The 14609-nt window shown below is 42.6% G+C and overlaps 1 protein-coding gene across 3 annotated transcripts in view; it reads left to right on the top strand.

Moving 5' to 3' along the window:
- The window catches only part of osbpl5 (oxysterol binding protein-like 5), a 44179-nt gene extending 30037 nt beyond the window's left edge, over positions 1–14142 (top strand). For all 3 annotated transcript variants that reach the window (XM_069162148.1, XM_069162149.1, XM_069162150.1), the window contains 14 exons: positions 5162–5375; positions 5542–5726; positions 5854–5935; positions 7042–7140; positions 7338–7434; positions 7699–7797; positions 9149–9246; positions 9355–9444; positions 9902–10038; positions 10339–10518; positions 10646–10775; positions 11011–11125; positions 11280–11382; positions 12322–14142. In XM_069162148.1, the coding sequence (XP_069018249.1) occupies positions 5162–5375; positions 5542–5726; positions 5854–5935; positions 7042–7140; positions 7338–7434; positions 7699–7797; positions 9149–9246; positions 9355–9444; positions 9902–10038; positions 10339–10518; positions 10646–10775; positions 11011–11125; positions 11280–11382; positions 12322–12457 (1765 nt within the window). In that variant the 3' untranslated portion in view covers positions 12458–14142. The remainder of the gene's footprint in view (positions 1–5161; positions 5376–5541; positions 5727–5853; positions 5936–7041; positions 7141–7337; positions 7435–7698; positions 7798–9148; positions 9247–9354; positions 9445–9901; positions 10039–10338; positions 10519–10645; positions 10776–11010; positions 11126–11279; positions 11383–12321) is intronic.
- Positions 14143–14609: the final 467 nt, after the last annotated feature.

Genomic DNA, 14609 nt, shown 5'->3' with positions numbered 1-14609 from the left:
TACGTTCTAAAACTGCCCACTGGCAACATGACGAGCTGAGTCGCAGGTGACATCATCCGCTTCAGACCGGCCAGTTCACACTGCTGCAGCTTTTTTTGGCAACGCTCTGAAACAGTTTTGTCTTGTTGCGACTCTTTGATCTGAACTGGGCAGAATAAACAGACTGAAATACACCAGACTCCACACAACAGACCTCAAAAAGAAAATCACTGCATCTGATCTTCCAGCTTTGTAGGATTCTTTTAGGACTATATTTAGTCTGCTTATGTTAAAATTACTCTGATACTTTTTCCTTTAGTTTCATTATTGAAGCTAAGCCACGTGTCACTGATGATATGTGTTGGTCTACTTGTGTGTGTATATACATGTGTATGTGCGTGCATGTGTCGTTTTTTTTCTCAATGAAAAGTGGTGTATAAAAGACATTTTTCACAGCAGATATTTTGACATGACGCAGTAGGAAAATGACCAGTTAAACAGTGAACTAGAGTGCACAATTGTAGGACATCCCCTGAATAGCATGCAGCTATCATTAATATCCTGTGCTCATCCTGCTCATGTCAAAGGTCTGCTGAGAATAGGTTTATAACTGAGGAGCACTATAACTCTCCTGTTCTGGAACAATGTGACCACAGCCTGACGTTGTTCTAGTTTGTAACTCTCATTCAATCACCTTTCTAAGACTTTGGATCCAGTAAACCTCTGGAACTCATCTTTGCTTTGTTCAGTAAATAAAGAGGCACCCTCCGGAGGTTGTTTAAAAAATTATATTTCACTGCGTTCTGGGCAGAATAGTTATAATAGCAGGATGGTTTGCAAACAGTGATTTATGATGTCAAAGAAAATGCAGGGTTTGTAAAGCCTTTTAATATTTGGCAGGACCTGATATTGTGCTGACAAGTACTGTTGCACAATGATGTTCAAAATGTATATGTACATTACATTTAGCTGCCGCTTTTATCCAGACCAACTTACAACACACCGATGGTACACCACCGGGAACAATTTTAGGGTTCAGTGTCTTGCTCAAGGACACTTAGGCATGTGGACAGGAGGAGCTGGGGATTGGACCACCAACCTTCTGATTAGTGTGCAACCCACTCTACCGACTGAGCTACAGCCTCCCTGTATTGTATTGTATTATATTTAATGTATACCCTCCATTTATTACCATAAGTTTGTGTTTAAATGTAGATTCTGACACTTTAATAGTGAAAGTACTGTCCTGGGAAGTGAAGTGTAAATAGATGTTACTCAGCAACTGCTTAAGAAACGCAGCTCACACCCAGAAGGTTGTGAACAGTGGAATACTGTGTCTGTATCGAACTGAATGTGGAACCAAATTTATAGTTACGTTCAGACAGCAGGTAAAATAAGGTCATAATAATGTAAACAGCATGTGGAATCTGATCTTTTCCACTCAGATTTTAGCCACTTTCTTATGTAGACCTAAAACAGATTCAGGTCAGATTTCTGGCAATGCGTCCTCAGCGTGAACAGTCATTTTACAGACTTCTGCGTCACTCTCAGCCACAAAGTCATGGAGATGGGTCGCCTGAACTAAGTGTCTTGCTGTGAGTCCTGTGGAGACAGATTTACAGTAGCCTGAGACTTCCTGAAATGTTGGTTGAAATCTGTTTCTGTGAAGCTATTCTCATCACCATCATCCCACCACTCCTGACTCCGCCTCCACATTCACACACACGTCCACACAGCTCCACAAAAAGCCATAGTTAAAAAATTGCACTCTTTTTCTCCTCCTCCTTCTCCTCCTCGTTTTCATCTGGACATAGATTTGCTGGTTTCCACTGCGATTCAGCTTATAAAAGAAACCATAAATGCTGCCATCAGTTTCCTCCATGTTTACTTCTTTACGCAGCGTGCTGTTTGTGATGTCTTTGTTATTTTTCTGTTGTGAATCAGTTCAGCTCGGCCACAACAAATTTTTTGATTCGCCCACGGTGTCTATGTAGTTTCTATTACTAGCTGTAATCATAAGAAATGTGATCCTGTTTGCTTTTGAAATCATGGTTGCATGATATTAAGGAATATTTGCTCCTATGCCTGCTCTTCTATGTATGTATTTGCAGACTCTGTCATGCTTATCTGTTTATGTACTGTTTACATTCTACATGAGACATCCCTTTCCACTTCACACCCCCCCTCCACCCCCCACCTCCCTGTCCATGGCTGAACCCTCCCTCTGGTCATGCATCCCAGCTATCCCTCCTCTCCTGCTCCTCTCCCAGCCAATCACAGCAGCCCATACAATCACATGACTGACAGGGGAGCAGGAAGATAGAGCACAATGTGAGCCATACACCACCCAGAAAGAGACGGTAGCAACGCAGCCATTGCGAGCCTACACACACACACACACACACTGGCACACAGACAGAATTATTCACACATTCAGGAAGCAGGTGTGCCGGAGTCGGAGAAACAAAACTGCACCTTTTTGTCAGCAGATCAAAAACATTTACACACACGCAGGAGAGGAGAAGAGATAAGGATGGGCTGCATCTGTTTTTGAATTTGCTGGTACCATCACGGGTGGTGTTTTGATTCCTGAGGAAGAGTTTGTCTATACGCTGTATGTCTTTGAGGTAAGGAAAGCCTGTTCTGGGGTGTGTTTGGATTAATAAATAACATTGTGGGTCGGTCGGTGATTCACAGAGTGTGCTGGAATGTGATTGTTCAGGTCTTTTAAGCCCTCGGGCATTTTGAAAATTTAACTCTGTTCTATTTTTGTCTGGGTGAATGAGCTGTTTTTCTGTTTTCTGTGACCACAATCACATCTGTGAATGTGGTTATGAGAGCATATGACACACTGCAATTGTAGTCCACCGTCCTAATGTTTTTCAGTATTTGTTAGGGAGTGTGGAGGATTTGTGAAATATCTGACATCGAGTGTGGCTAAGACCTGCTTAATTTCTGGGTCTTTCTTTGCCCTCAGACTGGGTTTGGACGTGTGCACCGTCACCGTGCGCAGACCTCCACTGTCCTACATGTAAAATGGCTGTAGGATCTTCCTCTTTAGCTACTGCCCCCCTCACAGCTCTCCCTAAATCTCTTCTTACCTCTTTCACTCTCACTTCTCTTTTCTTTGATCATTTACAAGCTGATGCATGAATTTCTTCACTGTGTTTCTCTTTTTTTTCCCCCGTGTGTTCTGGTTTCGTGCTGACATCTGAGATCTGGGTTTGATTTGTTTTAGACTGTAAAATTCCACATCCTGAAACAGAGAATTCAGCATCGGATGCAGTTATAATTCGTTGTTCCTTAACTTTGCGTGTTAGTATGCATTTGTGCACACTCACATGTTTCTGACAGAAGTGTGTACATGTATTGTACAGTGCAGACTATGAGTATTGGGACAGTAACCCATTTTTGTTCTCCAGCTACTGTGCTTCAGCAAATTCAACGTTTGCTACACAGAACCATCGGTGAAGTCGTCCTTGGAAACTGTTTTTGAATAACAGCAGGCACTTTCAGAAAGTACTTGGCAGGTGATTGGATGAACCATCTGTCCATCACTGTCAAACTTCAACCAATCAGAACAACAAACCACATGATGATGTAAGAGAGCTCCAAAGAGGAAACTCAACTACAGGCTGCAGTTAGAGGATAGTTAGTTCATATGTCTGTTGACAATTCTTGCTGTTTTTATAAGGAACATTTGCTGATAAAGCTGATACCATAGCAACATCTCCGCTTGCGTCTACAGCCGCTGTTGTTGTTTTTGAGCAAACAGTCACTTCTCAATGTAGTAACACCTGAACCACACCTGTAACTGCCAGTAGTTCCTCACAGCAGGCTGATTGGTCCGAAGCACCCTGGGTTTCTGGTTTGGCTCTATTTGCATAACTTGAAGCCTGACCAGATGGATTCTCGTGAATCCAGCTGCCGCACAAAGTAAAATCTGAATGCTGAATGTCAGCTTTAATTTAAGTAGTTTGCATCAATGTAAAAAGACCTGTGTGGGAGATGTCGTCCTTTTAAAATACTGTCCAAAGTCTTGTGGTTGAGAAAAAAGGAAATACCTTTTATTGGATATTTTGTGAAAAACATTTCCAATGACTGCCTGAAGTCTTTGACCCAAACACATCAACAGACACTGGTGATTCTCTCCCGGCCCATCACTGCTGCCACCTTTTATCTTTCACTTCTTGTGAGGTCTCTGCCTTTTTTTTTGGTGTTCGTCAAGTGAAATTAAGGTCAGTCAGATTAATTTGATGCACCTGACTGAATCTGAACACACACAATTCTCCTTTATACCTCTGCACTCATGCTGCTGCTTCTCTCAGCAGTAAAACCATCAGTCAATGCCAGTGTGCCTGTTCCACTGCCAGCCGTCAAGCCATGACAGCTGGCGTAATCTGCTTTGGGTCATGAGGGTTTTCTTTTCTAAACAGCTCATTCTATTATTTTGATAACAGCTGGTTATTGTTTCATTAGTCAAATATTTATAGTATGTGTATATATATTATGTTTGTATATAAAGTACATACATATTCATACCTTACCCTGTTTTTGTACCCCCTTTGTAGCCAGTTACACCTAAACTAGGTGGTTATGGGATGGGAAATCAGGGAGGATTACAATGAGATGGTGTGGTCTTGTTGTCCCGGCAACCAGACAAGTTTACTAAATACATTCAGACCCTCCAGGTTGTTTTATTTTAGTGTATAGTCTCTTAGGCAGCAGGCTTACTCATTATAACTGTGAGAAGGAGGATGCAAGAGAACCATCAGTCCAATACACATTTAAAGCTCTTTCAGAGCTGTACACTTTTCCTGTTTGTAGATTACCGGCGAGGCTGTCGTCAAAGCTTTGGTAGACCTTTGTAATGTCATGTGACGTTCACCTTTAATGTATATTCATGCTAAATTAAACTTGCTCAAGCTTCCACACTCAATTATCCTTGGTGAAGAAATTACAAGATCGACATAACAGTTTAAATCAATTATCAAACAGCCATAAGTCGAAGATCAGCACCCATAAAATGATTAAATCCTGTGTATATTCTTTATATGTAATTTATAATCTCTTTTCCTGCACAGGTTTGTTTTGAGCTGAATCGGCAGCAGCAATAAAATGGTTGATTTTCTGGGTGGTTTGATACAGTTCTCACCTCAGTGTTCATGTCTGTTTTTGTTAGGCTGAATGACACAATGCTGCTGGGCAATCACCACATGGAGCATGACGGCTTTTCAGACAGATCGGAGCGCGAGGCTCACGACGACTGGGACACCACGGCCAATGAAAACGGCGGAAGGCTGACGGAAGAGAGCGACATGGACCAATCAGACGAGCTCTCCCCCGGGCCACAGGCCACAACATATGTGGAGCAGAGCACAGAGGAGATGGCTGAGGTGAGGCACTGAGTTCGCAGTTAGTTATGTCGAGGGCTCTGTCACATCCTCCGGCCCAGCTTTGATTTGAAACATCATTTCTGGTATTTAAGAAGTGATCGATTGCTCGGCCACTCTGCTATCCTCACTTGTGTCCCCCTGCCTCTGTCTGCATGCGTTCCTTTAGGCTGGGGAGGCGTCCCAAGTGGAGACTGTATCAGAGGAGAACAAGGGTCTGATCTGGAGCCTGCTGAAGCAGCTGCGGCCGGGCATGGACCTGTCTAAGGTGGTGCTGCCGACCTTCATCCTGGAGCCGCGCTCCTTCCTGGACAAGCTGTCTGACTACTACTACCACGCTGATCTGCTCTCACAGTCAGTAACTTATTGTTACTTTACTGAGTGTGTCCATAAGAATGTACACATTTTAGTATTTTCCATTATTGTAGATGCTTTCCTCTTCTCATAATTTTGTCTGACTTTGTCTGCTCCTTCACTACAGAGCTGCACTGGAGGAGAGTGCATACGGTCGGATGAAGCAGGTGTTGAGATGGTACTTGTCTGGTTTCTACAAGAAGCCCAAGGTAAGATGCGTTAACTCCTAGAGGGCTTGCTATCATCCCATTGTCTGTACTATAAAACAACCCTGATTTATAAAATGCAACACTTCTTTTGGATGAAGATCATAAACATTTTGGATTAAATAATGAAGCAGCTGCACGATATTTAAGTGTAGTATTAAAGTACATTTCAGTGAATACACAGTACATTAATAGTCACAAATTATGGACAATAATGTAGTAATCTCTTTCAATTACGTTTATTACCACTATTAATTAACATGCAGTACTTACTTGACTTCCTGGAACTCAGTGATTGCTGAAATTCATACAGTTTTTACTGTCTAAACAAGTACAAGAGATTTTACTTCCTCAAACAGAATCAGTAACAACTATTCAGCTGTTTGATGTTTGCTGAACTTCAACGTGCGTTCCTTCCTCAGTCCTGTATTTAGGTCACACACTGACCTGTCCACCTCCTGCAAGTGGCTGTTTTCATAGCACTGGAAGATTTTTTTGGACTGTTGGCGTGTTTTATTTTTGTTGTCTTTTTTTTTTTCTCAGCATCCTCCAAACATGACATTCAGTGACAATTTAGGTCTTGGCTTCTCTCTTCAGGCTCTGTTTCTGCAGTGAAAATGTCAGGAGACACTTTCCTAATCGCTCACTGGTTAGGAATTTATTTCCTCTGTGGCAGCAGAGCTACTAAAAAACAGCCAATATGAGCCAGCAGATGATGCCTGGAGATTAATCTGGAGTTACCCAACACTTTTTGCTTTGACTGCCTTTAGGAGAGTCTCTGAAGATGGAATGACAGACTATTCTATAACTTCTCATTATTAAGAGTAGAAACAAAAGCTTTACTCCAGAACTGGAGTAATTAGATGTAATTAATGTGTTACATAATTATGTGTATTATCTGGGATTTATCTCATAAATTTCAGTGGTGAGGGCCCATTTGGTCCCGTGATCATCTGCAGTGTAATTGGTTCTCAGCACTGGTTACTGCTGAAGTGTCAAGAAACTGTGATCTGACTCAACCACACTGACTTTACATTTGATTTGACAGAAGTTTGTCAGAAAATGCTTCAATTGATACTAACAATTCTGTTCGTGTTTGCATTTTCCAGGGTCTGAAAAAGCCTTACAACCCGATCCTGGGCGAGACGTTTCGCTGCTGCTGGCTCCATACTCAGACCGACAGCTGCACTTTCTACATAGCTGAGCAGGTTAAACCAGATTCACAGCTTAAAAGCGTTCAGGGCATGATTTATCCGTTGTGTGAAATATCTTGCACGATTCTTGAAACTCATAGAGAACACACCTGTGAAATGCAGCAAGTGTTAAATGAATAAGTGCCAGAGGGTAGCTGACACCTCTTTTTCTCACTCTGCTCCTCTCTCTCTTTCTCTCTTCCCTCCCCCAGGTGTCTCACCATCCGCCCATCTCTGCCTTTTATGTCTGCAATAGAAAGGATGGTTTTTCTATCAGTGGAAGCATCCTGGCCAAGTCCAAGTTCTACGGTACACTGCCTACTCCAATATGTAATCTGCTTGTTTTAGCTGAAAGACCTGTATAGACATGTGCATGAAAGCAATTATATGAAGACATCCAGGGAAACAGCAATGTCGTCACAAGTTTGATGCCCTTTTCAATCCCTTTGTTTGTGCCTGCTGAGATAAATTTATACCCTTGCTTTAGAGGCTCGACTGTCAGCGTGACGTTCACAAAAAGGGATCTGCAAAAAACATCCAATCATGTGCTTCTCTGTCCTCCTGCTCTTGTAGGTAACTCTCTGTCAGCTATTCTGGATGGCAAAGCCAGGCTTTTGTTCCTGAGCAGAGATGAGGAGTATGTCATCACAATGCCCTACGCTCACTGCAAAGGTAATAGATCCACAATGAATATTAATTAGCATCTGTACTAATTGAATCTGTCTTTGTTGCTATGTTCACATGGGCATTATCTTTTTAATACTGCCTCTTCTCTTTGGACAAAACTGTTGTGTACAAGTCTTGCCCTGCATTGTCCAGACACTCTACAGAAGTGTCTCTCTACTGGTTTTGCCTGCAGACCCTTTATTTACTGTTTGAGCTATTCACATTTATTTCTTAAAAGATACTGCAGTATAAACATAACAATAAACAAAAGGCCTAAAACCTAATGAAATAAAAAGGCAGACTTACCTTGACGGCAGGTATATGTGCTTTTTGAACAAATTCAAACTGGTGATGTCCATCAATTGTCAAAAACTTACTTTGAATGAAATATGAAATAAAAAGGCAGACATATCTAATTATAACCTGTTTACGAATGTTCAAATTAGAACTTCTTTTTCCTTCAACTTTTTTCCCCCCACACACACTAGCGAAATGCTGTTGTGTGGGTAACAATCAAATTTTGTTCTTTCAAAACAGTCACCTTCACAGCCCCATTAAATACTGTTGGATTCATTTGCCAGCTAATTACATGGTTACAATATGCTAAATAGTGTCGATTAATGCATTATAATTTTAAGAAACTACATACACACTGCCATAGATGTTAAGTACATTGTATTTTACAGAAAGGGCAGGCGAGATTGGATTATCTTAAGTTTTTCGAGGAACTCAACATCATCCAGTGGTCAGATAAAATGTTGTGAGTGTGTGAACATGAGGTTCTTTTTGGATCTTTGAGGTGCCGCATCTACAAAGTCGAGTTTTACACGTGGATTACAAGCAGTCAGTCTACACTGTATAAGGAAGACCTTGTGGCCTACTCCTACCCTTTAACGAGCAGAGCAGTGAACACCACAGGTTCACATACAAACTCATCTCCAATGTTTACAATGAAATCTGTCTACTCTGACAGATCATGTGTGGGCAGTAACTTTTGCAGCCATCTGCTGTAGCCAGTATGGCCCGAGCTACTGGCAATCAAACGACGCCTCGCTCTGCTCTGAACCTGAACTCTCACGTGGCACACGGCCAAAATTAGAGATGGATGATGGGTGTAATCTAAGTCAGATCAAGTTTCTGTTTGTTCTCCGGGTGAACTTTGGGATGTTGTAAATTACTGTCTTCACCTTGTCTCACGGTGCAGTCACTGCAACTGTCCGGATAATAAATTATAATAATGACTGTGCAGTAACAAAGGGAATGGTTTGATTTATTTGTGCTCCTTCCAACAGGAATGTTTACATTCTGATAAGTGAGGTGCTGTTGATCTGATGCTGTAATACTGCGTCTCCTGTAGGTATCCTGTATGGAACTATGACACTCGAGCTGGGAGGGAAAGTTACCATTGAGTGTGAGAAAACAAAATGTTTCACAGAGCTGGAGTTCAAACTGAAGGTATATTTTTGAACAAGTTAACGTTTTTTTTTTTTTTCCCTTATGCTGTAATTTTGAGACACCAGCTGTTTATGTAAAGGTGACATACTTTGATTTTCTCCACTGCAGCCTTTCCTCGGAGGCTCCTGCTCTGTGAATCAGATCACTGGGAAGATCTGTGTAGGAGAGGAGCTCCTGGCCTCCGTTGATGGACACTGGGTAAGAGCTGTTTTCCCTCTGATCCTGTCTGCTGCCTCAATCTTCCCTCTGGCTTTATTTTACCCTTCAGCATCCCTCTCTGACACTTACTCACAGCTGTTTAGTAGTCAGTAATTCTCTGTAGTAATTAGAGACAGAATTGGTAATTATAGGTTTAGGAGCAGAAGGGAGACACCGCAAGCAGAGGACCTCATTTTGAGGGCTCTCACAGGGCCGGAGTGTCGGATAAATGAAAGGTTTGAGACGGAATTTTTGAGACTGAACTAAATACTAATTTTCTTGGAGAACTTTAGAAATCATTTTCCAGCTTGACCTCTCAATGAAAAAGAAGAGCAGTTTTCCCTGAAAGGATGACATCATGAATTGCTTCACAGTGTTCTCAGATGGTTAATAAACATTGAAGAACACTGATTTGTTTGACAGGACTGAACATTTTCTTGCCTTTGTTCAAAATCAGGACAGCGAGGTGTTGATTCACGAGAAGCGCTCAGGCCAGCAGGAGACGCTGTGGAACCCGAGTCCAGACATTCGCAGCGGTCGCCTCAAGAGACAAGTGGTCCAGTTGGACCAGCAGGGAGAGTTTGAGTGTGAAAGGTAAACCGAACGTCTTGAATTTGAGTAAAGAAGTACAAAAACAGACATTTTTACTAACATTAATGGTGGCTTCCATTGAGGTGCGTGAGCAAGCCAGCAATGCACAACACCAGCCTGGGGAACCCACTTAATTTAATACAGACGTTAGTAATGTTATGAGCTACATAACCAGTCTGGGTTGTGGTAATTTGTTTTTCTAGTATCTTTACGTAACACGAAGACAAATACAAAACTACTGCTGACTCCAGTGACGCTAAAGAGTCCCATATGTTGCGTCTGATTTGAATGCGCTCTGGACAGGCTGTGGCAGCATGTGAGAAGTGCCATCATGGATCGGGACCAACTGCGGGCCACCCAGGAGAAGTTCGTGCTGGAGGAAGCTCAGCGGAGAGAAGCCAGAGAGAGAGGAGACAAACCCTGGATCCCACGACTTTTCCACCAGGACCCCGTGACCTCCGAGTGGACCTACAGGCACATGGAGTACGAAGACACTCGCACACGCAAGCGCATAAAACACAGGAGATGGCACTCACTGTTGCCTTTGTAGTTTTTAGTTCAATCTGTGGATTAAATAGTAGAATGATAATAATGGCATCCTTTTTTGCAGCATGCGGCCGTGGGACCCTGAGCTCTGCCTCGTACAGTTTGAGAAAGACGGCGTGATTCAGACGCACGAGAAAAGCCAGAGGCAACACAACGGACTGTCCTACAGCCACAGCTGGGCCAGCCAACAGAAGGTTAACACTAAAAACTAGTTTTTACTGACAGTATATCAAAATAAAAGCTCTGCTGCCTCCTGTCATATCAGATTGAGTCTGATACGTCAGAGTCTCTTTTCTTTCTCACTTGATATTCACTGCAGTGATTCCCGGATGACGAATCTTTTCTTTATTCAGCTCTTAGCATGTTGCATCAGCTTGCAGTTTGCTCTCAGTTTTCTCAGTTTTAAAAACTCCTCTGCCTCCTCTTCAGGCGGAGGTCAATGGAAAGCACAGGAAGACCAGCAGCCAGCCGTCCAGCTGCAGCCAGAACACCGAGAGCAGCAGCACCACACCAGAACCCACACACGAGTCCTCGGACAATGAAGGTGAGGCGTTCACACGCACGCACACACGCACACACACACACACACACACACACACACACACACACACACACACACACACACACACACAGAGAAACAAACCAAATCTTAAATTGCTCTGTCTTCGTCTTCTGCTCTTGTCTGTTGTCGTGTCCAGGCTTTTCAAACCAGTGTGCCCGGTGCAGTAAAGAGGTGAAGGACATCGCCCTGATAGAGGCCTCCATCACATCTATACAGAAGACACAGCAGGATATCCAGAGGTAAAGATAACTCATTTAAACTTTGGTGAAGAGAGCAACGTAATGTAAAGGCTGGAGCAGTCATTTATGCATTAAGGGGATAAAACGGTGAACTTGTTTTGAAGGACAGTGACTGACAGCATGTAGTAGTGACTCACGGCACATTTGCACATGAAAAGCAGTTGAAATGCAGTTGATGGCTGTAAAGCTACCAATGGTAGTTTCAGTAGTCTGTTTTTACTATTCAAATGTATTTATTAGTTTTGGCACATTTGGACATGCAAGTGATTCTACAACATAATATTGCTCAAAATTTTGAATTTTGGGTTTACAAAAAGTTGTTACGGAAAACATTGAATTTTGTGCTTTTATTTTCATCGTTGTCCAAAAGTGTTTAGACTTCAGGTCATTTGTGACTGTTGAAGATTATACTGTATGTTCTTGGACTTAGTATGAACGTAGTAGTTCAACCTCTTTAGTGGTTAACTGACTTCATGGATTTCCTTAACTGGAAAAGGGATCCTAACCTGACGCGATGGATGGATACTTGCCAGGTGATTGAATAAACCATCAGACTCATCATTTATCACGGGCAGACTTCAACCAATCAGGTCTTTGTTTTCAAACGCTTCTCACAACCACGCTTGCAGCTGCCGGTAGATCCTCAGAGGTGACTGATCGGTCCGAATCACCGCACGTTCGGACACAAACACATCATATGAAACCGGGCATTCTGTATTCAAGCTTGATCTTGCGAATCCAGCTGCCTCACAAAATAGAAAGTATCCAAAACTAAACCAAAAGTCAGAGAAGAGGCAGAAAAACTAAACTCTCCTAAAATATCTTATCCCTTCAGTCATGTCGGGGCTCCTGAGGAACGCGCAGTGTGGTAATACCAGCCGGGTGTTCCTGCTTATCGGTTTCAAACACTTGCTCACCCCGACCTTTCTCTCTCTGCAGGAACCTGGTGGCTCTGAGTCGTCAGCTGGCGCGTCAGAGGGCGACAGACGACACTGTGTCGTTAACAGGCCGTCACTGTCTCACCCTCTGTGTTCTACTCCTCTCCCAGCTCCTCCTCAACTACGTCTTCACCTGAGCCAGCTCCTCGGGGAGGAGTTTCCCTCCGGCACTGATCTGGCACTAGAGCCCTCCAAAAAAAAAAAAAAAAAAACCACAGACTTGATTCAGCAGCGGGGAACAGAGATGTGAGATCAGTGTAAGGAGTGCAACTTTGTCCCTTAGTTTCCTCTGAGAGGGGAGGAGCACGGACATTATAGCAATAAACACAGCCACAGCCACCGCCTGTCAGTCATCTGCAGTGAGGAACGGCACCCCCTAGTGTAGCCAGACTGAAACTGCACCGGCACCCACGCACTTTGGAGAAGAGAGGAAGGAGGGACAAGAGACGAGCATGGCTAAAAAGATTTTAAATAAAAGTTGAAATGGATGATGAAGATGAGGAATGATTTTACAAAAAAGGAATGACAGATAGGATGTTTCACCATTCCTTAGTGTCTTTTTATATTGCCCTGCAATACTGTCTATCTGTGAGTGTGCCTGTATGTTTGTTGTCCGTACCTACAGTAGGCCCTACGGGCAGCAGGCAGATCACCGCTTGGACTTCCACTACTCCCCTTCCACTCCAGATTTTTGGGCCTTAACGCTGAAGCCAAAAAGAAGAAGAAGAAAAAAACACAAACGGAGAAGGAAAATCTTCTAACAGTGCAATTGCGTGTTTTGTATCGATGTGGGCTCAAATACACTCTTGTCTCGTCTTTTAATGATGATGATTTCACCAAAACAGTATTTATAATCCGAAAGGACAAAGAGTACTTGTTTACAGGGAGCACTGCATGTGTTTGTAGAGAAGGAGAAACGGGAAGGAGGCAGGGCAGAAAGCCAAACAGAGTGTCTTTGTATTTGTGTGCCTGTAGTGCTGTAACTGAAGGGATAATAGGATAGCACTGCTTCGGTCGCGACCACGACACTCGTGTGTACAATCAGTTACATGAAGAAGCGTGTGGAGGAAAGGACGGAGGGAATGACGAGTGAAAAAACAAGAAAAATATTTGAATACGTGGGCCTAGTCGAGGGGGTTCGTTTGTGCATCTTGGTCGACACCATTTTCAAGTGACTGTTTTAGATGTAAACACTTAGTAATGAGTTGTTTGTTTTCTTTTAATCAATTTGTATATATCTGTCTGGCAGCCTGTTTCAAAAAGAGATTTCAGAATGTATTTATTAAGTGATTAACCTTGACTCTCCTAATCTAAATCAGCTCGGAGGACAGAGACCAGGGGTGACAATCGCTCCTCCCAGGGCTTGTGTGGGTTTGTCATTTTTGTGGAAGCGTGTGTGTGTGTGTGTGTGTGTGTGTGTGTGCGTGTGCGTGTGCGTGTGCGTGTGTGTGTGATGGAGCACATGTATGCGAGTAAAGCCATTATGGTCGTGCTAAACAAAGCCAGGTCTGTGATCTTGTTTTTTTTTTTACTGTTCTTTTTTATTTTAAAACATTGAACTTCAGAACTAATCTACCCAACCGGAGAGAATCGGAGAGCACAAACACAGGAAGTCGACTCTTTGAATGCTTTTATTTACACCTTAATTTGTTTATTCTTTTCATTCTTACCTTGTTTTTTACTCTGCTGCCATGTTGTGGGGATTCTACACGCCAGATTTTTTTGTCATATTGAACAAAACTACAGAGAACACGACAACGCCCGATGTTTTCATTCATACCTGTTGCATACTGTAGCACTACAGTAAAACGTTTTAACCCTGCTACTGACTTTGGACCTTATTGTTGTCTTATAAATAGAACATTGTAGTGTCCAAAACAATGAAATATTTTACTGTGGAGACGGCAGTTGTTGTCTCTGTAACCCTCCACTAGAGGGAGATATTGATGCAGGTAAACTCAGGTCTAACTGGGACTGTAAGGAACTTCACTTTACATAACTAGACTGCAGCAGTCAATCTGATACATTTTCCAAAAGAATATATAAATAACCAACAAAACTAAAGGACCACTTTTTGATAATTCTTCCCTAAATACAACAAAGATTCTTACAGGCTTTGTAGAAATGACAGATGTGGCCAAAAGTGTTGGTACCAACTCATTGAAACAATGCTCCGTTCTTCCTGCAACGCTTTGAAATCAAAAGGTGTTCTGTCGTGCTTACCTGCATACCTTTGGTGTGACGTCAAGCAAACAAAGCCGTGAAAAGAGCTGAACTCTTGCTTATAAA

The sequence above is a fragment of the Embiotoca jacksoni genome, unplaced genomic scaffold, assembly GCF_022577435.1.
Source record: "Embiotoca jacksoni isolate LCO1_2020_lvr unplaced genomic scaffold, fEmbJac1.0.p SCAF_3, whole genome shotgun sequence".
Lineage (NCBI taxonomy): Eukaryota > Metazoa > Chordata > Actinopteri > Embiotocidae > Embiotoca > Embiotoca jacksoni.
Note: the sequence above shows the minus strand (reverse complement) of the source record. Positions and strands in the feature narration are given on the sequence as shown.